Source organism: Podarcis filfolensis, assembly GCF_964270895.1.
Source record: "Podarcis filfolensis genome assembly, chromosome: 4".
In the NCBI taxonomy this organism is placed as follows: Eukaryota; Metazoa; Chordata; class Lepidosauria; order Squamata; family Lacertidae; genus Podarcis; species Podarcis filfolensis.
The window spans coordinates 44,675,738-44,701,521 of record NC_139607.1 but is presented as its reverse complement, the minus strand read 5'-3'; the positions used below and the strand labels follow the sequence as shown (position 1 = coordinate 44,701,521).

At 38.4% G+C, this 25,784-nt stretch overlaps 1 protein-coding gene and 1 long non-coding RNA gene across 24 annotated transcripts in view; one reads left to right on the top strand and one right to left on the bottom strand.

The window, feature by feature from the left end:
• Positions 1-25,784, top strand: part of DMD (dystrophin) — a 953,416-nt gene that overhangs the window by 761,765 nt on the left and 165,867 nt on the right. For 20 of the 22 annotated variants that reach the window (XM_083612216.1, XM_083612211.1, XM_083612219.1 and 17 more), the window contains 4 exons: positions 7,543-7,715; positions 11,094-11,250; positions 16,174-16,294; positions 16,928-17,196. In XM_083612216.1, coding sequence (XP_083468342.1) covers positions 7,543-7,715; positions 11,094-11,250; positions 16,174-16,294; positions 16,928-17,196 — 720 coding nt within the window. Of the gene's footprint in view, positions 1-6,569; positions 6,967-7,542; positions 7,716-11,093; positions 11,251-16,173; positions 16,295-16,927; positions 17,197-25,784 lie in introns of those variants that run through there. The other 2 variants (XM_083612223.1, XM_083612224.1) reach the window with 2 other exon arrangements.
• LOC310762033 lies at positions 1,682-7,039 on the bottom strand. 2 transcript variants are annotated; one of them, XR_014547813.1, is made up of 3 exons: positions 6,958-7,039; positions 5,806-5,921; positions 1,682-1,922 (listed from the first exon to the last, which is right to left on the bottom strand). It is a non-coding gene; the product is annotated as an uncharacterized lncRNA (long non-coding RNA). The 2 variants fall into 2 exon arrangements; XR_014547814.1 differs by lacking the exon at positions 6,958-7,039 and adding an exon at positions 6,548-6,613.

The window sequence follows — 25,784 nt, the reverse complement described above, 5'->3', positions numbered from 1 at the left end:
AAGGAATTAGAAAACTGAGAGTACATGTGAATTTATTACCTTGCTCCTTCCAGTAATAAAATGAGTGACTTGATCGCTATAACTTAGTCATAACTCTTTTATTAAGGATTATCTGCTTAGTATGTATTTAAATTGAACCCAACATAGTTTACTTTCCCAACCATTCAGGCTGCTAAGCCCTTAGAGAGAAACACAGGTGTTTGTGTTTTGGTAACCCCAGCAAAGTCTAGGTCACTTGTCCTACTTCAGGGGACAAGGATGCCAGGAGTCCCAGTCCACTTGCAAGGTGATCCAGAGAGTGAGGTCAGGTCATGCTCCAAAGTCAGGGGCTTTTTGTGGAGGAGGGGTTTCAATTAAATAGGCAAACTCCAGTTAAAGTACAAGGTCACACACAGGGAAGTCAGGTTCACAGCAAAGGAGCACAGTAAGTCAAGGAGCTAGAGTAAGGAATTGGTTCCAACCTCTTTCCCCAGTGACTGAAGGCTTTTACCCAGGAGCCTTCCAAGCTCCATACAATCACGCTAGACTTATTAAAAAGATGTTGCTTATTACAAGAAAGTATACATAATTTCACAGTGATAGATGTGGGAAGCATATGATCATATATAAAATCACAGCTGTACATGACTAAGATATTCACACTCCTGATCTAAGAAACTAAGACCCTAGCAATAGCAAAAGTGGGTGAGGTTCACATTTCTTATTGACTTGGAAGGTAGAGACAGAAATAAAGTAATAACTTTTCCCTGTTCTCATGAGCAGTCCCACAATGGAGTGAATAGAAAGGTGATCAGAACCCAAGGCCTGTGAAAGCTAGGTTCTCCCCAATGAATGATTAGGCAGTAGAAATCTCACTTAGTCCTCCTTAGTCCAATGTCCAACGGAGCATTACAGTTGTTCCTTGAGAGTGCTGTTGATTATGTCAAAGATTGTTGGAGCCACTATGTGCTAGTTAAACTACTCAAAACATCAATCGTGAATTAAATTTTGCATCTTGGGTGTGCATGTAAAATAGGAGCAGCAGTAATGGTGTGAAATGGGAAAATAAATTATTCTTTTTGAACTAAAAGTTGGTAACTTTCCTGCCGGATGTGCCTAATGATTGCCATCTTGTGTCCATGAGCTATCTAGTGTTAAGTTTCTGCATTTGGAGTAAATAATCTTTGCCTTGCTAATTCTAAAATGGCATAAATTATGTCTGGGCTAGCATCAGTGTCCGTTTAGAGGAAATACGTTCTCTGTGGGAACTGACAGTTATTAGTTTGGGAGTTTTTCCGAGTATCACATGGATGACTTATCAATACTTGCCTCCTTTCAATTTATAGAGTCAGGAAGAGTCGCAAGCAAGAGTAAGGGTCACATAGGGGCTGATATCACAATGCAACACAAGCAAGATTGATTCCTTGTTCCATCAGAATGAACCAAAGAAAAGTCAAGTCATACACTCTCCCATTACAGCAGGCAGCAATGAGACCTGATTTTTGAAGTTATGGGATTAAAAATTAGTTGGGTTAGATTAAAAAAGAAATCAATGCAGTGTCTCCCAAAGGCTATGAAAGGTCGTATCACAATGTGATTCTAAGGACACAGATGGCAGGGAGAGTAGAAATGGAAGGGTTGGAGCAATGTACAGACGCATATGACTTTTTCATTTCCTTTATTTAAATCTCTTTACCCACCATGTTTGAGCTGCCCTTTCCTTTTCTTTAGAGTCTAATCCATACATCATTTAGTTCTTCAACAATTTTATTTGAAATCACAATAGCTTCTAAGATTTCAGGGATCATCTTTGAAAGGCTCTTCTTTTAGCTTTCACCTGTCAGCATTTGCTTCTTTTTCTGGAGATGTGTTTCATCTTCTGTTATCTTTTTAAAATGGTGTTCGATCCTGGAAATGTTTTAGCAATATTCATAGGCTTATCTCTGCAGGAGAGAGATACAATTTTATCTATCTTTTCTCATCAAGTCATTAACATGAAACTCTGCAATGTAATCATACCAAACTGGAATTGAGGTCATGCCATAGACTGGTTGGAAAAGAGGCTTGATGACATGATGATGTATAGCCATTTCACAACAAAGCTTTTAACACATAATATCTGCCCCTTAATTGCATTTAACATTTCATTGAAAAGATGTTATCATTATGGAAATTGCTGTGTAAATGTTGTTGAGATAAACCGCCCAAAATGTTATACTGATGGACTAGGAGAAGAAAAGAGCACTTTCACTGTAATAGGAAACACATAATGGTGACATACTTTATTTTGTTTTCCTGGGACTTCTTATGAGGCAATGTTGCATTCTATGGGTTTGTTTTTTTAAGTCATTGTTGGGGGGGATCCTTAATCTGCAGCTCTTGATATATTTCTTATGACTCCAGGCAAACAGTAAGTTAAATTCACCCATTTTTTTGTTGCATACATTGTCCTAAAATACACTTTCTACTGGCATGCATTTTTTTTAGATTATATTATGTTGGTTAAGATTTATGTTATATGGTAACATTATATCATACAAATGTTGATATCTTTTACAGAGCAGAAGAAAAAATGTTTTTAGTCAAGTGATTTGAAAGGCCTACAATATATCTTTCTTCTCATAAAACAAAAGATTCTCTTGCACTAAACAGCTTGCTAAAATGAAGAACAATAGAGTATCAGATAAAGCAGCTCTAGAATGAATTTTTGTACAGCCTGCATGCCGATGTGGGCTACAGCTATATCTAGATTAGCTTTTTGTTTTGTTTTTTACTGAGTTTGCATTGTGTTTGAGAGTATAATTTCAGAGAAGTGCTAGTAGGCATTTTATGCATTTTATGCATTTTCCTGAAATCTGTTATTTGAGCCACTGCCATTCAACGATGAGCTCAGTGTCTTCTGCTCCACCTACAATTTAATTCCAGGCATAGCAGCAAAATCCTGTGGCCCCTAGGGACACTTTCTCATGGACCATAAGAATGCATTCTTCATAAATTAATAAATTTAAGGATCATTCATTTATTTTGGAATGACTCAACAGATAATTGAAGTGCATAGAGAAGCTGGTGTATAGTTATACCGTATAGACAAACAGCTTTGAGAAGAGACTGGCTAACAAAGCCAAAGAGGACCCAATAGGAAATATACATTTGCGTGAACCGCTCAGTGGGACAAACTAAAAAGTTAAGTCTCCTTAGAAACTTGATGAGAATCAGGCACACCCAACCTCTCTGGGTGGTACTTAGTCAGCATGAATATTCCAGAGCAGATATAACTCACTCATACATTGTAAATGAAAAATAGCAGCAGAGCCCTTGATAATAAATACTGGTGTCATTGTTTCCTTTCAGTCTTAATGCCTTTGTTTATGTTTATACATAAGGCTACTCAATTAAATAATTTAGATGATTGATCAATCAATCAATCAATCAATCAATCAATCATATTGAACCAGTTTATCAAATTTAGTAGCAATGCCTATTTATTTATTTACAGAAGTGCAAAATAGCTTATAATTCAATAAACAAAAGCTATCACTTTGTTTAATACCTTATTATACCTTCTCTGTTCCAATACAATAGAACCACTAATTAATTGGAAAAGCTTTAGTTGAATTATTTTACCAGTTTAAACTGAGTTAAGCATACATCTCTAATTGTACTGTTATATACGGCACACAGTTCTTCTAAATGTAGTATTAGAAGTGTTTTTGGTTCTCTTTAATATTAAAAAAATGAAATTGATTGATCAGCCTCATGGGTATTGTCAGAAAATAATTAAGGTGTGCTGCCATATGTCACTTTTCATATAGTCCTTATAATATGTGATTTGACATCAATTACTTTATTATTTCTGATAAGCTATCCTGCAAATCACTGACACTCTGGTGGGAAAAATTCCAGAACTACATGACTTATGTGTTCCAGAATGAAACACAGGTGACAGACACCTGGGGACTTTGTTTAGGATGTCGATTAGTGAAGCAAGCTAGTGTACCACCTCCAGTATCACAGATAATATGCCTTTGAATTCAAATTGCTAGGGAGCACAAGTTGAGAGGGTACTCATGGAATCATGTCTCTTTGTGCAGACTTCCCATAGGCATCTGGTTAGCATTGAGAATGCAATCTTGTTTTCTAGGGGAAACGACATAGCATATGTCTTGCCACAAAGCTCCACAAAGCTTAACTGTTCTTCCTTGTAATGAAACAACAACAACCCTTTAATTAAGAGGAAAATATGTGGATTGTATCATTATAAGATTGAATCACTAGGTGGCACTGGAGTTGGTTGGTTTTGGATGGACTTAGAAGTTTCCTGTTCCTCTTCTTTTTAAGAAACACAATAAAGGTCTTGTCCAGCCGCTGATTGATTAGCAGAGGAAGGCCATAGCTATCAGGTCAACTATAAGTAGTACATAAACATTCTGAGAATGAATTTTATATGACGGTGATTTTCCTTTTTCCTCAGTGTAGCTAGTGTTAATGGATTTTCATGTGGTCAGATTTATGTGTGACCATGTTCTGAAAAAGTTATTTGTTAATGCATTTTTTATGTTTGGGTTTCCCTGGAGAGTTTCACACTTGCCACAACATCTAGCTAAAAAAGCTTTGCTGGGCCTCATTAATCTTGATGTAGAATCTTTTTCAAAGAAGTAACAGCATTTTGTGTAATTTTATCTTGAGATTAGTCTGAAGTGGCTGAGGGTGTGAATGTATTTTGTCTCGCTGTTGTTGTTGCTGCTTTTATAAAGCCTCAAATATTGCTCCAATAGGTTGTACAATTTAGAGTGGTTGCCGACAAGCCAGTGAGGTGGCATCCGAAGTGATGCACTTACCACAAGGTGATTTTTCAGGCCTGGTGACATTTGATTTGAATGTCCTATTGTAAACTCAGCCCCAGTTCATATATTCCCAAAGTGGTGCTTTGCATGCATGTTTGAACATATATCTGTGGAAGGCCACAGCACAGATAGAATCTTGTATGAAGTGTAATCTCTGTGCAAAGGCCTGGCTCCCATGTTTCTTCCCCCTCAAAGAGGAGAGCAGAAAGGCGACATGAACCAGGCCTCTGCACAGTCTTACCTCTGAGTGAGTCACGCACTATACATGCTTACTCAAAAAATAAGCTCCACTCATTTTGATGGGACTTGTGCTCAGGTAAACATGCAACTTAAAGAAGTGAAGAGTTACCACATGAAAAAATGTTGATTATTTCATTGACATTTATAAAGCCTGCAGCATTGTACTGACTGAGAGATGAAAAGAAATACTGTGATGCTCTTTGTTCTATACTTTGAGGTCACACCTGAGAGGGGGTTTTTAAATATCCAGTTGGTCTTTCAGCTGAGGGAGGAGTTATTAAATTATCTCAGCTAAATTTCCCCTCAGATTTTGGGATTCCAGATTACCTCAACTAGTTTATGAAGTGCATTAATGATCCAGCACTCTTCTGTTATTATTATTTTATTTTTGGACTGAATTCAGGATGCTATGCATGTACAGCTTGACACAGGTTCCCATCCCCTTCAATAAGAGCAGTTTACACGAGCACATATTTGTTCTCTGCAGTTTAATCAGTGTATGCATGAAGTTGCTTCAAGAGTCCTCAGTGTTGTAGTCAACACTGTGTTGTGTAAGCAGTAAGGGGTTGAGGGAGACATGAATGGAAAATTGTAGCAAACTGGACATAAGCCAGTTTGAAAGCAAGCGGAGCAAAATGTGGAGAATAGTCACCACAAAGAACAGTATCAAAATTAAAGGGAGGACATCCGTTTATGTTCTTTTGCTAGTGCAAATGTTTATAGAGTTGAACCAAAACTCTACCATATAGGCATGCTTAGCTATATTTGCATCAACCTTTAAGATACATCGTTTATACGGTAGCAGTTCACTTCTACAGTGCACACAGAACCTTTGACTTTTAAGGGTGTCACAGTAGTCTGCAAATCAAATATTAAATAAATAAATAAATAACATTTTAATTAACAGTTCAATCTTGATTCCACTAGCAAAGGAAGACCAAACAGGAATTTGCCAGTGAACCCTCATACACTTATTACCCAGCAATGAGTTTAACTGAAAATATCACAAGTTATTCCTCTTTCCATATCTTCTGCAGTTTTTAATTTTATTAATTTTCATGGTGTGCATGCTTTTAGTATTGGTTTTAAACTCAGCATTTTACATTTCTGTAAGCTGTTGTGGCCAATTTTTGAGAAAGGCAAATAAGAAATTAAATATAAAGAATACCACCACTGCTACTGAAACACTGTGCAGTATATTTTTTAATTCAAGGACATAAGGTATTGTTTGTATAAAGTGGCAAATTATTAATCCAGGACTGCTCACAGCCAGCATGCTGACAGCTCCAACACTTCCCCTCTAACTTTGAAAGAAATAGTTTTATTCTTTTTGTATATAAGATGACTCTAATGAGCAGGCAGCATTGACCCCCAGAATAAATCTATAAGTTCATGGAGCTAAAATATTTTTTAGAAATCACAGTGTGGGATAGATAATACACAAAGACTCCATTCAGCATGTAGGCAGATCGGAATGTGAGTACCAGGCAGTTAGCTCTCCAAAGAATGTTCCTTTGGCAGTTGCTGCCTAGCTAAAAATGAAGGGGAAACATGAATATTTAAAAAGTTTCTGGCTTGCAATTCCAAAGTGATAAGAAAAGTTGGCAGTACAGCATAACCTGCCAGTTGTGCATTCTGGGTCCTTCTGGCTATTCTCCGTTCCTCCTACAGCCATGGCCCTGACTGATGTTTTGACATAGTACAAAGTGACTGTTTATTACTATTGACTGTTGAGGCCTGTGCTCTGAAATGCATTCTGTCAATGGAATGTAACTGAACTTGGCATTTTAAAGCTCTGCTGTTGCAGTAGCTTAGTTTTCCTTGGATTTCTGTGCAGCAAGACCTGCTCTGAAGCCTCTGGTTCAAGTTGAAAATGTTACACAGGAAGACATACCATGTAAAGGTCAGATTTGGCTGGGATCCTGAGGGGTTTTGGTGTCTCTGTTTTTATTCTCACCGGCATGATGACATAACCAATTGCTGCCTCCCTGGCACACGTCAGAGCCCAACAATAACTGTAAATGCTTTTGCGTGTTTTGAAATGTATAGTTCTCTCTGACTAATACAGTGCCATGCCAGTATAAAATAATATTACCATGCCTAGCTTGATAGTGGCTGGGGAAACACAGCCAGATCGGTGGGGTATAAATAAATAAATTTATTATTATTATTATTATTATTATTATTATTATTGAGGAAACCACCACACAGTCTAAATAGTATATAGAATAGTTTATTTTTCATTAGGAAGGAATAACATAAAGTAAAGGAACAATTTAAATATCTATATATTCAAAGTGATTAATTTAAATTAGGAACATGAATGTTTCAGTTATTCTAAAACACTATTGATAATGAATCAGTGTTATTTTCATTTGAGTTTGCAAAATGTACCTTTATTGCTAATGTCTTCTGTTAACTTATCCCTAGCATATTTCTTCGCCAGTGTTTTATGTATTTGTTCTGTGTTGCCTCATAGGAACTTCAGAAAGAAATTGAAACCCATACTGATATCTTCCACAGCCTGGATGAAAATGGACAGAAAATCTTGAGATCCTTGGAAGGTTCTGATGATGCAGCCTTGTTGCAGAGACGCCTGGATAACATGAACTTCAGATGGAGTGAACTTAGGAAAAAATCTCTAAATGTTAGGTAGGGCTCAAAAGGCAAGGGTGGAGGGCAGATATGGGAATTAATCTGAGGAAAAAATTATCCTGCCCCCCCCTTATAGCATTATTTTGTTCAAATTGGGCTAAAATGGCTGGTTGGCAGTAATTTAAGCAATTTCAAGCACTGAATTACTGTGTAAGAATGATTAATTTTCTTTATACGTAAGGGATTGAAGGATGCAAGGAAGTTGATGAGTTTTTTATAATCTCAATAAGAATGTACACATAGAGATTAAGCATGCTTAACCAGCAACCACACTTTCTCTGAAATGTATGCTATTATTTTATACTGACAGACATGGCTTCTCACTCTGTTCTAAGCAAATATAATGAAACACAGCCCAATCCTATCTCCGTTTACTCAGGAGTAACCCTCACTGGGTTCAGTTGAGCTTACTCCCAACTAAATATGCATATACTGTATTTGCCATATACCCATATACCCCCAAACCAAATAAGATATGAAATCAAAAGAGCTTGATTATGTTTAGAAAGGGCATCATCATATGTGTAATTGGAACTTCCTTTGAACGTTTATCTGCAGTAGCTCCTACTACAGAAGAGACAACCTGCTGTGGGGGTTGTAACTTGGTTTTGGGGAAATGTGAGCCGCTGCAGGGGGGGAAATCAGACCGCTTCACGTCCACACCTGATGCCTTATACATATCTTATTTTAATCATGGCTAATGCAATTGTTTTGGCATTTATATGTGAAATGGTTTCTGAACAGAATTCTGAATTCCTTCACTTGTAATTGGGTATTTTTTGCAGAAGGACTGGCATGGGCAAAGCTTTGGCACCTGCTGCTTCTGCATAGCACTTTACTGTGGTCTAGATGCTGCCCAGGCATGCAAGTCCACATGGCATCATGTTCATCAAATTGCCACCCGATATGGGGTTTTTTTTAACCCTCGTTTAAGCCAGATTTACTTTTTCCATGATGTTTTCTTATTTTACCAGATTTTCTGCACAATGGTAAAATCAGGATTAAATGAGAAAATAGTAAGGGTCAGCATTTAGATGAGGATGACACTGCTCAAAGCTTACATGCCTAAGCAACACTTAGTTAACAATAAATCGCAGGGAGGAAACACCCCTAAACTCATCTACTGTAAATATGTAGTGTGGGTGTCAGTGAAATTTTCTCTCAAGCAGGTGTGCATGTACTCCAGCCCAATGAACATTCCTCCGATGGGAGATGCAGAGTCAAGTTTGTAAAATCTTAAAGGAGAAAGACGCAAATTGCCTTCTGGGATAGGGGGGGCACATAATAAAGGGCAATGTTACAAAAGAACTGTTGGAAAAGCAAAGCTCAAAGGGCTGAAAAAATCTCATCTAAAGTAACCATCTCAGTGTTTTATAACAAATTCTCCACCTCCAAGGCAGTCTTCTCAGACACTCTTTTTTTGCCCGTTTGTACTCTGTATATAGGTGAGATTCAGGGGTGGCCAAAGGAAGAAGCCTTTTCAAAGTTATGTATGAAATATTAGCTTTGTGCAGCTGTAGCCCTGAAGGAGTCTGTGTGCGTGTGTAATGACAGAAACCATCTTCATAACATTAGTCATTAAAAATAAATATGTGAAACTGAAAAATATTGATGGCTGAAGTAAGAAGAAAATGATCTTCCCTATAGGCAAGCCATAAGGAAAGGAATATAGCTCTTTGAAATATTTCTTCACATGTCCTTTTTTTAACCCATGAACTTAGTAAAATAAAGAGGTACAAGAAAAGAAACACGGCATGTTAGCCTTTAATAAAGGAGCTTTTCTATAGTTCACTTGTTGCCATTTTGATACCAGTGACATTAATGAAATTGAAAATAGTAACGCTGGTTTATCATGGTTGCTTTGTCTTCTTGAATTAAACATAAAAGAACATTCTTGCACTGGAGAAACAGTAACTATAATGAGGGATTTAGTATAGCCACAACATGTAGGTGGGAAACACAGCTAAAGCTTAAATCTTTATTTCTCAAGAAAGTCGGAGGCAGAAAAAGAGAGTTGGATCCTTATTCCTCATAATAGCAGCACTCAATCTCATTTTGCTTGGGAATAATTCATGTCCTACAGTTGAGAAGTGGAAGAAGTCATTTGCAACAACAACAAAATTAAACTGTTATCATACTGATCATCTCCATCTGAGATAAATAATAAACAAATTACGACACCTGAATTTTGTAATTCTGGCAGCCCTGAATGGGTTACATGCTTTTTAAAGTTTTCCTATTGTTTCAGAGCTATTTGATGTGCTAATTTATCGTGCATAATCCACCTTATTTAATCACTATACTAGTATACAGTATATTTTGTTTCAGCACTTTTTGCTTGCAAAGCTCAGCCTTTTACTTTTAATAGCAAACTCAAATAAAAGATACACTTATAACCTTCTTAGTGTTCAAAGGATGGAAACATCAGGTGTATTATTATTTTTCTGAATGTAGGTTTTTGGCTTGAATAAGAGTTTATAATAGTGAATTTTAGGCAAGAGATTGAATGCAATTCTTACCATTTAAAATGAAAGGGAATTTTGTTATTGACATCCAGGAAAGCAATATGGAATTCTTTGTCATTATAATCTGTAATCCTCTAAGCAGTATTTTCTTAAAATCCTCAAATTCACTGTGTAGTGTGGGGTCAAAACCACATTGTCACACCCTGTTCTTTCCATTTCTGCACTGGAACTAATCTCTTGTCATAGGAATCCATACATTACAAAATCAGTGGATTTTGTAATGTATGGATTCTACAGATAATGTCACTGTGCAGTGGGTACTATATGTGCAGGGTCTTATACAAATAAATGTTCCACTTGTTGTTATTGTTAGAATTTTAACCCACCCGTTAGCTGAAATGGGCTTCCTGAGAGTTTTACACATCAATAAAATACAGACACTGCCATCAGGCTTACAATCTTGAAAGACATGACACAGAAAAATGGAGTGGAAGGTAGCAAGCTAACATGCTAGTTATTGATTGACCATTCTTCTAATGTTTTCCTAAGAAGGAAATTGTTCAAGGAGAGGAGGAGCCAAAAGTTGCTGGTCTCTCAACAGTGCTGATAGAGTAGTGCTACACTCCTTCTATTCCTCCTCTGATATAGCCTAATGGGATAGCAGCTGCCAATTGATGGACGAAGAAACCTGGCTTCTCAGCAGCATGGGTAGTGTCTCTACTACTACCTTATCTGCTGGTAGCCTGGTAGAGTGATTTGCATAGGCCAGTATGTTTGCAATAGCATAATGTATTAATTTGTGGCCTGGGCAGCATGGGTATGCTCTCCAGTAGTGGTAGATGGTGTGATCTTAAGTCATAAGTCTGAACAGTTCCTGAAAATTATAAATACACTAATTTATATTTTCCAGGTCTCATCTAGAAGCCAGTTCTGACCAGTGGAGACGACTACACCTTTCACTTCAGGAACTTTTGGCATGGCTGCAGTTGAAAGAAGATGAGTTAAAGCGACAGGCTCCCATTGGTGGAGATCTTCCCACAGTGCAAAAACAGAATGACACCCATCGGGTATGGACATTCAAAATCAGGTTTTTTGCAGTGCATTGTAGGGTCTGTTTGGAGAAGGTTAATAGAAGGTTAAGAATAATTAAAAATGTTTGGAAATAGGCTATAAAAAAAACTAGTCATAGCTAGTATTAAACCACAATCCATAAATTTGTTGAATAGATCAAAGAGCTACAATAAATAAGAGCAAAAACTTTACTTTCTGGCCACATGGAAGGAAGGAAGAAGGGGAAAGTACAGGAGCCTAGGCTAGATCACATAGCAATAAACCATAGTTTAACACTGTTCAGATATCACCAATGTTATGTCAGCATCAGATAGCTGGGCGGGGGCACATATTTCTCTGTTTGTCTTATATTTCCTTTAGTATCCAATTGTACTTGCTCCTATCTTTGTCAACCTGTAGGGAGAGTTTTCCTCTAAAAGAGAAATAGAAAAAGCATACAGCAAAGGTGGTCAGTAGCTCCTGCTTCCTTTCAAATAGGTCTGGAGGAGAATACTATCAATGGCTACTAGCCATGATGGCTATGCACTGCCTCCATAGGAAGAGCCTCTGATGCTTCTGAATACCAGTTGCTGGAGACCACAGAAGGGGAGAGTGCTCTTATATTAATGTCCTGCTTGCCATATTCATGTCCTGCCTGGTTGACAACTGTAGGAACAGGATGCTGGACCAGATGGGCCACTAGGCTCTTCTTACGTTGTTATGTTTCCTGCGAATTCCCTTCATATTCTTGTTTGTTCCTTGGAGACCTTCAGAATCCCCAACAATCAAGCCCAACATACTCATGGCTACTTTTGAAAGCGATGAATGTAACGTGTGATCCTGCCTTTAGAAAGGCTGGGTGTAATAAAGAAATCCAGATTTATCCTATCCTCCTTTATCCTATCCTCCTTCAGAACTCTAATTTTTCTCAGCAAAGAAACTGAAGATAAAACAGAAACTAATAAAGCAACTACCCCAAAGAAATTACTTCCCTGGTAACATTTTCACTAGATGGCGGACAACTAATTCTTCCGTGCAACCTCTCCTTTTATAAATGTTTGACATTTTTAGCTAGTGTCCCTTAGTGTCACAGTATGACTATATAATGATTGATAATGTTTATAAAGCTGTCTCAATCTGTCTCAAAGTTGAGGGCATGCAGTCATTAAGGCTCAAAGTCATGAGCCATATCTACTTACTTTAGATTGGTCTCACTGACGCACCATTTAAGTCTCTGGGATTATTTTAGGACATCTCTGAATTAAGTACTTTGCAAACCCCATGCCACATTGATCCCTTGCAGTCTTGATATCAGTGTTAAGTTCATAATGCCTTGGGGAGTAAGAAATGCTGTAGAAATGCATGCTGTCAGAAACCAAATCTTATGTCTGACTTTATAAAAGCCTTGAACATGCTTCTGTTTTCTGTCACACCTACAGGGATCCATATGTTGTGGTCACAATAATGCTTCTTCTTGATTATCAAAGCTATCCACCGTTCAGTTGTTTATAAAAGCTCCCCACATACACACCCCTTGCAGCAGAACTTTTATAGCAGAATATAAGACCTGTCTAGTTACTGGCACTTTGGTTCCCTGTGGAACAAAAAGAACAAAAGATAATCCTCAAATTTAGGTCATCCTGTCTATTCTTCAAAAGTCTCTTAGGGGGAAAGGGTGGAAAGTAAGACATGCTTTAAGGTTGCCTTTGATAGATTTTTATTCGTACTTTTCTGTTTCCCCACCCCAGTATATATTCTGAACTGAGGAGACCTTGTATTGCCCTATAAATTTCCCATATTGACACATCTATTAATGCTTAAATAGACCGCCCTTTGCAATCTCTACAATAAAATTTCAGTTTCTTCACCCTCCAAGGGCCACATGCAAGCTGTGGGTGCAGTGAAAAAATGTTTGATGACTATGGAGGCAGCAGGTTGCATCCTCATCATGTCACTGGGCTGCTTCTGTTTCTGTTTTTTCACCTTTTTGTCATTGCCACAAACATTAGTGGGGTCTCAGAACCCCATAAAATTGGCCTGAGGGGACTGGAACAGGCCCACAAACTGAGGGTTAGCCAGTTTGTATACACAGCAAAAATAATGAAATGGCAGTTATTGAAAAAATACCTTTCATGCACTTCTCTTCTTCAAGTGGGAAGTTCCCAGAGTAGTTTTGCAATGGTCTGGTTTGTACACCACAGCAAGCCAAACTAGATGTATTGAGATGGCACAACTGTGGAGTGAAGCTCCTCCTTAGTCCTTTTTTCAACCACGCTGCCCTGATCTAAGCCAAGGTTTGGCTTACTGTGTTGTCCAAACCTGGTTGGGGTAAGTTCTTTGCTACAGCTTGTGATTAGTAGGAAGGAAGTTTAACCACAAGACTTCTCTGGCTGTGGGTTCCTCTTGAGGAGCTTACATGTTTGTGCAGTTTTGGTAAGCCATAGGTTGGTTACCATCTCATGTGAACAAACTCAGTGTCAGTTTTCTTAGCAGAGTAATGGAAACATGTGGCATTTGTAACATCTCTGTGTGTGTGTGTGTGTGTGTGTGAGAGAGAGAGAGAGAGAGAGAGAGAGAGAGAGAGAGAGAGAGAGAGAGAATGCAGCCCTGAAGCTTCATCAGTACCCAAAAACAACAGCAATGCCCTGGACCCTCAAGTTCCCAAAACCTAGAACTGTTTTCTTTCTCCTTGGTGAGATTTGTAGTTTTGGGTCTATTATGGGATGTCCTTAAGTAACAATGTTCTCTTTTCATTTGACAATGCTAAACATAGTTCAGATGGGGAAATAAAAAATTTAAGTGAGGTACTAAAAGAAAAGTTAATTTAAATCCATTTTACTACTACTTTCTCAATTTCCACTAAAATAAAATATCAAAAGAATACATCCCCAACAGAAAGGATGCTTTTGTCATTAAAGCATAGCTTCCTCTTTTGTTACCTTCATCACTCATTTGAATGTGTCTTCTTTCCTAGTTGGAGGTGTCTTCTTTTCTAGTTGAAGAGATTTAAAGTCACCCTTGAGAGCCCTACAAGATCCTAGTGACGGTTTGAGATGAGCAAATCAATGTATGCATTATTAAGATAGTGGGCAGAATGCCATTATAGCCCAGGTGTTCATGACAAATAGAAGGGCTTAAATAAAGTAGTTTACTTGTTCTTTTGGCAGGTCATATATTATGCGTGTTCGATTTCCTCTGCAGTCGCCACAAACTGTGGAAGAAGTTCAGGAATTCAATAAAATTAGCCTGAAATCATTGGTTATAAATTAGCCATACATTTGGGCTAATTTTGTTATCAATGATAGTCAGCTTTCTTTTGGCATGAAATTGTCAGGAAGCTATGATTATAAATTCTGTTAGTAAACTTTTTTTTTAAAAAAGTCATTCATTGGCAATTAAAGGCATCAATAGTAGCTACTACAGTTGAATTAATATACAATTTGGAAAAGGATGCTAGTATAGAAAAACAATACAGCAGGAATGACCTGTCCAAGTATAACGCTGACAAATTAGTGACACTGATTTAACATTCTTTTGCTGTAACTGACCTTACATTTCCAGACTGGGGACAAAAAGTATTAGGATGAAGTATAAGGATGAAGGGCTTAAGAGCTGCAACTACATGCAAGATGAATTATAGGAAAATATGTTCTCTGCAAGAACAGTTTAGCAGAGGGGAAGATTTTTGACAGCTTCAGCTTCTTAGGCTATTTCTGTGTAATGGCTTTGCATACTCCATTTCCATTAGAACCCCAAATAAAAGCATGGAGAAGGGACATAACATCATGCTTTACAGTTTTGAAAATAATTATCTCACTTGAGTTTGTATACCAGGCCAGTGTTTCCCAGTTGTCGGTGTTTATACAGTGGTACCTCGGGATGCGAACGGGGCACCGTTCCGGAGCCCTGTTCGCATCCAGAAGCAAACATAACTAGCGACGGCACGTCTGCACGCGCGCGCGTCACTTTTCACCACTTCTACGCATGCGCGTGACCTCATTTTGAGCGTCTGCACATGCACGAGCGGCAAAACCCGAAAGTAACGCGCTCCGTTACTTCTGGGTTGCCGCAGAGCGCAACGCGCTCAACATGAAGCATATTCAACCCAAGGTATGACTGTACTACATTTTGTTAGATTTGCCATGAGAGAGTTTTTGAACTTCTTTTGTTACCACCAGTGTTACACTTTCCATTTTTAAGTTCTGAATAGAGGCATCCGCATAACATGACCAGTCCGATGAAGTTGATGTTGAAGAATCATTGCTTTGACACTGGTGAGCTTTGCTTCTTCCAATACACTGGTATTCAGTGTTCAATATATGCTGCAGAACAGTTAGTAGTTAGCATTCTTATTTAGATAGTAGCCCAAGTCTACTAAATTTTTCCACTTAGAGCAAAGTGTTATCATGGTCATACTATTGAACTACTTTTTGTGACAAAGTTGTCAGCAACAACAAAGTTACGGCTATGGATCACTGTGGATTTCATTTTACATTCTAGGAAATCTTTTGCCTCTCAGGCAGCATTAGCTGTGCCAGCACTGTTCAACGTAATACCACCTAAAACCTTGTCCCTTCCAGCAAGATTTCAAAGTTTTACGAAGTCTGGTATTAGTCACAGAAGGGGTTCAGTGTAACAGCAAACAGCTTAATCGGTGTGCCTTCCCATTTGCAGCACAGTATATGTTCACTGGTCTGAGGAATATAAAACAGCGCTGAAGTGTTCTGGATTTTCTCTCCCACCTTTATTTTATAAACGGAAATATGTCTATTTTGTGAAGAAGAATTCTGAAATTATTTCACTTTCCTTGTTTCTTTCAGTCATTGATCTTTTCGTTGCACATAAACTTGGCTGAAATTAATGCAGGAAACATTGTACAAAAAGTTGACAAAATGAACAACTAGCATGCCAGTTTAGATTTGTATTGTTTCATTTTACAGGCCTTTAAGAGGGAATTGAAAACTAAAGAACCTGTTATCTCGAGTGCACTTGAAACAGTGAGATTATTCCTAGCAGAACAACCTTTGGAGGGACTGGAAAAGCTCTACCAGGAGCCTCGAGGTAATTGAATGTAGAGCTGTAATAACATATTGATAGAGGGATAAGCAATGACTAAAGGATCCATAAATTATTATTGTCAGTGTCAGGGCATCTCCTACATATTTGGAAGCTTAGATAGGGAAAGGGGAGGATGAGCAAGACATAAGCACTCAGTAATCTATTTGCATATTTATGAATGCAGCTCAACAAGAGGCAAAACAATTTTGTGCAAATTCACCATGCATTTAGAACAATTTATTACACATCAATTTTAGAATTTATTATCTCTTGAGACACAACTTATTATTCCAAAAGGGTGAGGGACCTTAAAACTAAAATAACTTGCTAGTTTTCAAAATTGGAACCAGTTCATACTTTACATCTGCAGTCTCACTGCGGTTTCTGAGTAGTTCAGTCAAATGCCATTTCAGTAGCACAGTAAAAACTGGATTACATGACTACTTGAAAGCAGCAGTCATGATCTGGGCTGAATCAGTGCCCTGCTTTTGCAATGTTTACATAGCGGGCATTAATAGTAGAGGTATTTTCAGATTTGTGCTTATATGAAACATAGCTGATAACTTTCAAATGTTCTTTTCATTTGTGTACAGTTAGTCTATACAAGATCTAACTGTCTTTGTACTTCACTTTTAGAACTGCCTCTGGAGGAAAGAGCCCAGAATGTCACTCGACTCTTGCGAAGGCAAGCAGATGAGGTCAAAACAGAATGGGATAAACTAAATCTACAGTCCACTGAATGGCAAAAAAAGATAGATGAAGCTCTTGAAAGACTGCAGGAGCTTCAGGAGGCAATGGATGAGCTGGACCTGAAACTACGTCAGGCTGAAGCTCTCAAGGGCTCTTGGCAGCCAGTGGGGGATTTGCTGATTGACTCGCTCCAGGATCACCTAGAAAAACTCAAGGTAAAACTATGCTTCCACTCATTGGCATTGTTGAAAGTAAGATATGCTTGCCATTCTTCTGTGGTATGTTCCCCCCTCAAGGCTAAATGAAAAAATTATTTTGCAAATAAAATTTAACAAAGTTAAAGATGAAAAGCAGTATGTCACAGACATATTCAGCATTAAAAATAATATGCCATATAATTCAGAACTGAGATTGAAAATTGAAACAAAAAAAATTTTTTTTCCTCCCAGTAGCACCTTAAAGACCAACTAAGTTAGTTCTTGGTATGAGCTTTCGTGTGCATGCACACTTCTTCAGATACACACAATTTTCTGTAATTGAAAATTGAAAAACTCCAAACACATTCCTAAACATAAATCAAGTCTTACTGGTCTAGATCTCTTTTTTTCAAAGATGCAATATCTTCCATTTGTTCCTCACAGACTGAGCATTTTCTCTCTCCACATAAGTTAACATTCAAAATGGCAGCCACCATGATCTGTGTGAAATAATGATTACCTTCAAGCCACTTTGCTATAGCCCTTGACGAAGACTATCATGGATGGGCGTACTATTTGTAACCCTTTTATCATATGTGACACCTCAACTGCATGGAGAATTCTCTCTTCAGGATTTATGGCCACCAAGAATATGCAGATCAGGCCGTCACATGTTGTGCAAAACACTTACAAATGTCACATTCCCTGAGTGGAGTGCAGTCATGCAGAAACCTCCACAATTCTTCTGCAGCCTTCACATAGAGGTCATGATGTTTGAACTAGCCTTATTAAAAGTCAAGAGAGGTACTGTGGCATAGAGCAAATAGTGTTGGCTGGTCTTGCTAACAGATAGAAAACTCTGAACATTGCCCTAATTCTGCTAAATAAATATGATATAGGGAACAGGGCAAAACCTGTTAGTCAATGTGAACATGTTCAGATCCTTTCACATTCTTGGTGACATTGGGAGGCAGCAGGGTTTTGTTTGTTTGTTTTGATTTTGTTATTGTTATTATTTTGTGTTTTTTATTTTGTATTTTTATGCTATGAACCACTCTGACATCTGCAGATATAGAGCAGTATACAAATTTATTAAGTAATAATAAAATAATACTTAGAGAAAACTATGTTTTTGTTGCCTTGTGATCAGTTTGGTTCTCTGGGAAAATATGTATTATTAGCTACACTGAGGCTTAAGCCAATAAAAATTTACAGTTGTTCTTAGCAAGTTTGGCTAACATATCAGATATCCTGATTTTCCATAGTAGGTTGCCTATTTGTTTGGTGATGTCATAATTCCTCGCATATTTTTCCAGTTTAGGCACATTAGCTCGTTAAGCTACTTTCTGTGTTAAGGATTGCTTGTGGTAGCACATGCTGTTTTACTGCTATATTAAATATGTAAGGAAGATTTTAGTGCTTTTGAATTCTTCCTTTTTCAGAATTAGTGCAAGTGTGCCTCATAATGTAGTACTTGTATCTTTAATAGTCAGCATGAGTGCCAAATGTGAGCATTACAACAATATATATGAGTAAACATGTTGCTTTAGGTATATATCCATCCATGCTTTCTGCAGTTTTACAGAAAAAAATAATGCAAATGCATATGGCCCATAATAGTAAAACAAATAACACTGTAGTTAGCTACATCCTTTAAGATTCACAAAGAAGAGATGTCATGCTGTCAGTTAAAACATATCTGATGTGTATTAAGTATAAAAAGATCAAATTGCAGTATTAGTAATATATTTAGTCAGCAGTAAGAAAAATGGCACAGAGACTGAAGGTTACTATTTCATTCCAAATATGAACTTAATTTCATGTGTTCACACCAAAGCTTGTAGTCCATTTCATTTAAGTTGTCCTGCTTCTCTTTATAAGTATCTTATTAAGTTCTTCACTAACCTCTTGAACAGTTTTAAATACTACTTCATAATATTGACATTATTACCCTATTTGTACAGTAGTGGGGTGTATGAGGTGTTAGGGGAGGGGAAGTCCCTCTTGTGGGGGACATATCGTGCTTCGTCTGGGTTAGTTTGTCCACCTTTGGTCCCCACCCTGCACTCACCTCTCCCCTGTGGCTCCTAGTAGCTATCAGCATGTGACAAACAGCAACACCCCGGGAAAAGGCTTCAACTAGCCAGCTAAACCAGGTGAAGGTACGTTAGAGACTTCCCCTGCATGTGAAGAAAAACTCCAGCAGATTGAGTGGACAAGACCAATAGTGGATACAACGGTTAAGGAGGTGGTTTCTGCCCTTGTAGTAGAAGGGGCAGGTGGGGCTCGTCAACCTGGGAAGGTAGCCCATCTAGAAGAAGGAAAACTCTGATCCTAAACCTCTTCTGCCTTGTGAGATATCTTCGGGAGAAAAAAAGGCTAAGGTTTAAACCCTACACAAATCCAGAGTGGAGTCCCTAAAACAGCTGGATGGCACCTCATATGCCTCCTTCCAAGCAACGCCTGCAGCCAACCTCTGCTTTCCTTTGTAAGGCTGAGAAGGCAGCCCAGGATCTCAATACACATTGCCCAGGTCACTTCAGTGCTGCTACTGCAGGATCATCATTGTCTTACTGAGACCTTGAGGAGGTGGTGCATTTCGGGGGGGGGGGGAGAGAAAGAAGACATCTTCTCCCGTGCCCCCTGCTATGCTAAAAGCATTAGATAGCAGGCAATGTGAAACACTGTTGCATGTGATCCTGGACAGCCACTGCTAGTTAGAATATGCAATACATATACTAGTACTAGAGCGCTGGCAGCCCTGAATGTGAATATTTCACAGGTATATTGGTGGCAGCAGGTGGTCCTGGAGAATGTGAAAGTCAAAAGCTTTTCTTTTTCCTTTGATTTATCATTAAGCATAATATAGGAATATTTATATGTTTAGGAATATGTTTAGCATTGTTAATGCAGCCATAGCATGTAAAGTTGGGTGCACAGAGTATACTGACTTGAGTAGATCAGCTATATACTTTCTAACCACAATCCTTGCCTGGAACTTAATTTAGTTCCCTTGAAGGCACCACAACTTAAAAATTGCTTTAACCGCCCCCTTAAATCAGAGGGCTAAGCAGCACAGCCACTCAAAGTATTCCTTCTGAAATATTAGAACTTGGATAGGATTAAAAACAAGAATAAAGCTAATATTATCTATCCATATATAACATAAAGCTAAACTTTTGCTTCAGATGGGCATGCCCTGCTGATTTCAGTGCAAGCTTTGAATGGACATAGAGGAACAGAATATGGCTTTTTAGTGGTACTGATCTTTGACTAGGCTTTTGTTAGCGTGCTGGGTGAACTGACTCATAGTCACATAAAGGTTCTCTGTTCCTTTCTAATCTGTTCCAAAAGTTCAGCACTGGAGCAAAAAAGGTTTTAAAAAGCTTACTGGTTAACTCATGAAAGTAGGGAAAAAACGTTAGAACCTAAAAATGTTCTCTCTCTCTCTCTGTCTGTCTTTCTGCTGTATATGGGCCCATTATCTACTCTGTAAGAGTGTCTAGGTGAGTTTTAGGGTCCATTCCTAAACTCTCCCCACCATCAGGCCTTGTAGTCCTGCTGGTCATGACAGTTGCAGCAGAAGGTGCAGGGGGCAGGCTGATGACTTGAAACAGGCCAGTCACCATGCAAGCCCCATGCTGGCACAGAAGTTGAGCTCTATGCTGTTGTGCAACAGCAATAAGATGGATCCTGGGCCAGCTCAGCCCCTGCCCACTTCTGCCTTGAGAACGCCCCATTTTGGAACATCCTGTCAACAACACTCACACTGACTCCTGTGCCAGAAGAAGAAGGAGAAGAAAATATCCCACCCATCTGGCTGGGTTGTCCTAGCCATTCTGGGCAGCTTCCCACTCAGATAAAACAATAATAAAACATCAAACATTAAAAACATCCAGAAATAATAATAATCCAAATACCTCCACCCAGCGTAAGGGGGTTATTGAATTGCTCTGCCCAAATTTAAAACAACTGGTATATTTTTCATACAGCTAGGTACAATTGCAAGTGACTGCAGTCTAAACAATGCAACCAGCTCTATGAAGTGGTCCATTTTACAGATCAGGAACTGAGACTGGTTGACAGTGAAATGTAATTAATCCATAACAGATGTAAGATTGGAACCCAAGTTTTATTTGAGTAGTCACCAGTTAAATGTTAATCCAAATGCTAGGGAGCTGCTCCTGTTTTGTGGAATAGCAGCTCTGTTAAGATATGACAGACATCCGCTATCTGCACTTTGTGGAAACAGTTCAAGACAATTTTCTTTCAACAAGCTTTTCCAGCCAATCTCTGCCTTAGGTGTTCATTTTGAATTGTTTTTAAGTGTATCTTTAGTTGTTTTTTTCTACTGTTTTAAAAACTATTTTAGCTATTTTAATGGTATGTTTTCAAATTACATGGAGACTTATGTTAAAGGCAATTCACACATTTGTTGTTGTCATTTTAAACAGGACAGTTATATGACTATCATAATTTTCTTCAGCACTTTTTGTAATTCCAGTATGGTTATTTTCACTTTTCTACTAAAACAAAGAAAGGGCTAATTTTCTGAAAAGTTTAATGTTTGGCAAGAAACTCTGGCATGTTGACAAGTGCTGTGCATTTTACTTCCTGGGTTGTTTATTCCGGGAAGATTTCTACATCTGTGCTATGTCTTTGGGGAATTGGTTTGCTGAGTTAGATCAAGGGGACTGTCTAGTATGAGTTTGTTGTTTTGCTGAATAGTAGTGTAATGTGTTCGTGGCTTTTATTAAGAAGGCATTTTTGTAGTCATAATCAGACATAACAGAGAGACACTATCTGCATTATATTTTGGGTGCGTATGGAAGACTTTCAATTTCCAACAAGCTTTTTAAGTGGACTTTTTTCTCCTAGTATGTATCTGTTTTTGCAAGTGAAATTGATGTTGTATGTGTTTTTATTTTTACTGGTTATTGTTAAATCGCTTTGGGATGTTTTTATGGGAAGCGATTCATAAATAAGTAAAATAAGGATGACCCCATGCACATGTTCTGTATGGAGCTGTGAGAGAGAATTAAGGGGAGAGGAGGTTGAATAGAATACTGAGAATAGAGAGAAGGTCAGGCTGAGAGGGGCAGTTGAAAATGACACAGCCTGGCTGTGTCAGGAACAAAAAAGGACTGAGGGCAAAGAAGAAGAAAAATCTGAGTAAGCATTTATTTATTTATTTATTTATTTAAGCTCCTTTAACTAGAGAATTGGGGAACTGTCAGCATTTTATTTTATTAAAGATGAATATATTACTGAAATTTGCTACATTGCCTACATATCCTGACTGACTGACCACCAAGGCTTTATGAGAGTTATTATAAGGATATAAAGGAAATAAAAGTTTATCAAGAAAAGCGAGTAATATAATCAATCCCCCAAAAAAGTAATTAAATTGTTCCCCCCCCCTAAAACTGGTGGCCTCCCAATACATCTTTAAAGGGAACACTTTTATCAATAACTTCAGCACTGTCATTCTTATGTACACAAGGGATTTATTTTGATGCTGGAGCTATCAGGTATGCAGATACCATAACTGTGAAGTAACTACTGCACATAAGCAAGTCAGGGAGTGAAACAAAATCAATGTATCAAGCCAGCAGAGTAATTAGTTTAGTTTGGAAGTATATGAAGTAAGGAGTATAATGAACATAGAGCTGTCTGGAATGCTCAACTCATAGATTCTTTTCCTTAAATATCTCTCTTTCTTTTCCTATCACTTTTTTTCTGATTCAGAACAAATTATGAAGAACTGTATTATCATTTTCCTCAGAGAGCTTAGCACAGGCGCAGGCAAACTCGGCCCTCCAGATGTTTTGGGACTACAACTCCCATCATCCCTGACCACTGGTCCTGTTAGCTAGGGATGATGGGAGTTGTAGTCCCAAAACATCTGGAGGGCTGAGTTTGCCTATGCCTGGCTTATTAGTTCCAAAAAAAACATGTTGATGACTTTGTTGGATTCCTCACTACCTGAATTTCTAAAAAGAAAGTTTAGTATATATGTTTATGGACAAATATATGAGGGTGCAGTTGTTGTGGTAATGTATATATGCATACAGAATTTCAGCCACACCATATTAGGAATACCTCAGAGAACCATAGTTTCATTGATGAAAGCAAGGGTTCCAATGCAGGCATTTCTAGGCTTGAAATTCAGCCCATATGCAAACAGTTGTGACTTTCTAGTTAGTGGTAGCAGATTTAGTTCAGCATGCATTTTTGAAGTTTAATACTGTATAGTGGTATAAGTACTGAAGCAAGGCATTTTTTTAAAACAAAAGAATTAAGAATTGGTTTTCATTGCAATGCTTAGGAAGACCTGTTGTCTAAATTGCTGAGTAGCTTATCATGTGGAGGTTTATGTTTAGAATCTTTTTGGCCGTGAGATGGATTCTAATCTTTTGAAAGTTAGAATCTATTTATTGCCCTGATCTGACAGTTGCAAAATGGGGCAAATGAGAATACACTGGCATTCTTGGGCTGCTTAAGGCCCTGTACTCTGAAACATTGGAAGCTGCCTTATACTGTTCCAGCAAGGTGAGGGGAACCTCTTGATTCTTTGTCTCCTGTAATCTCTGATCTTCCAGATACTATGATTGAACACTGTATTTCAACCCAATAGGTGATTTTTCTCCCTCTGACCCAAAACACAGCATGTATTCCATATTTGTCACAGCATTCACCACAAACTTGTTTTCTAGCTCTTTATCATCTTGGACTCCTTCTAGGATCTTATACATGTCTGTGACACAACATAATGTAACAGGTGGAAATTGTCCCCTACATTTTGGAATAGCCATTAAGCTGATTCCTAATATTAACCTGCCATCACAGAGGGCTTAGAAATGTCATTCATAAGCTTCTTAAATAGTTCTGTTGGAGGCCTCCCATAAAAGTATAAAACAAAATCCAATTCTTTTCTATGTTTTTTGTCTTGAGCATTTCAGTAGCAGCCACTGCATCCATTGTTGATCATTCTGGCATAAAACCTAATTGGCTGCCACATCCTTCATACGTCAATCCATCACAAAGTCTTTTCTCCCTCATTTATCTCCTGCCATTTCATCATGTGCCTAATTAACTTGCTGGGTCAATACATACTACACTCCTGAGAGACCAGTGTAGTCTTTCTGTATTTGTCAGGCACTTTCCCAATTCGGATAATTAGGCTGTTCTGGTTTGTTGCCATTTCCGTCTCCTGGTGTGCTATAGCGTACTTTAAATTATTTGAACTGTTGGTCAGGTACCTATTTCTAGTGGAACAGAACCACTTCCTTTTACTGGATATTGCAATAGGATCTGGGAAAGTTTTCCTATCTTGGGAAGCCTGTGGAATCTTCAGTAGCTCACTATCTCGTCACCTGAGGGATTTGATCTCATAGGGATTTTGTTAACATTTAGGAGAAACAAAGCTGTTACTCAGTTCTGGTACTTCTTAGGTGGGCACCATTGCCATTACAGTGGTACATCTGGTTGCGAACGGGATCCGTTCCGGAGGCCCGTTCGCAACATGAGCAGAACGCAATGCGCATCTGCGCATGCGTGCGTCACGATTCGCCGCTTCTGTGCATGCACGTGACGTCATTTTGCGCGTCTGCGCATGTGGAAGCGGCGAAACTCGGAAGTAACCCTTTCTGGTACTTCCGGGTCACCGCGGGATGCAACCTGAAAATGCTCAACCTGAAGCAAACGTAACATGAGGTATGACTGTATAAGAGAATGAGGAAAGCATTCATTGTGAGTTCTGGCACCTCTTTTCCTAGAAAAATAGCACTGTGGAGGATGAATATCCTCTATTTCCCTAGGCCCAAAGTTTGTAGCAGAGTAAAGTAGCAAAGTCCAGATTGTCAACATTGTTTGTCTGCTACACCAAATCTGCTTCTTAGCCCTTCTGCAAGCAAAATCCATTCACACACAAACACAAACACAACTGTAACTGTACTGTCCTGGTTGTCATGCAGTTGCTAAGGCTTGGAACTATTTCTTATCAAAGTTGATACATGCCGCTCTGCAGAGTTCACAACTTAAGTTTTCAATCCAACTGGGTTTAAATAGTTCAACTTTTAAAAGGGTGGAATAGAATAGTAAAGAGATTTGATACATGTATTTGAAAGCATTATATGTAAATATGTAATAAATGTGAATGTACGGTAGCTAATAATGATCACTTTACTGGGCTGCTAAATACACAAGTTGGCACTAGTGCTTCTGCTTATTAGGACTGGCAATTTACCAAAGCCATGTCTAAAGAGACAATAAATATTTTAATTGTGAGGCAAGTACACCTAGGAAGACTCAGTTGATAGAAAGCAATCCCATAATTCTGGTTATCAGTCTTCCTTTGGTGTTTGATTGTGAATTGTAAATACTTTATGACAGACCATCCTGCAACTCAGAAGCATCTTCCTGTGGCGGGTGGAAGGACTGGGAAAGGGAAACAGCTGCTAAAATTCTGGCGTGCGTTCACGCGCACACACTTCCTTTTAATGTCTAGCCTCCATGAATTGCTCACAAGAGCCTCTGTAGTAGCAGCCCTCGGTCCCCCTAAGGGTGTTATAAAAATTGCCCAGGCACATAATAAAACCACTCTA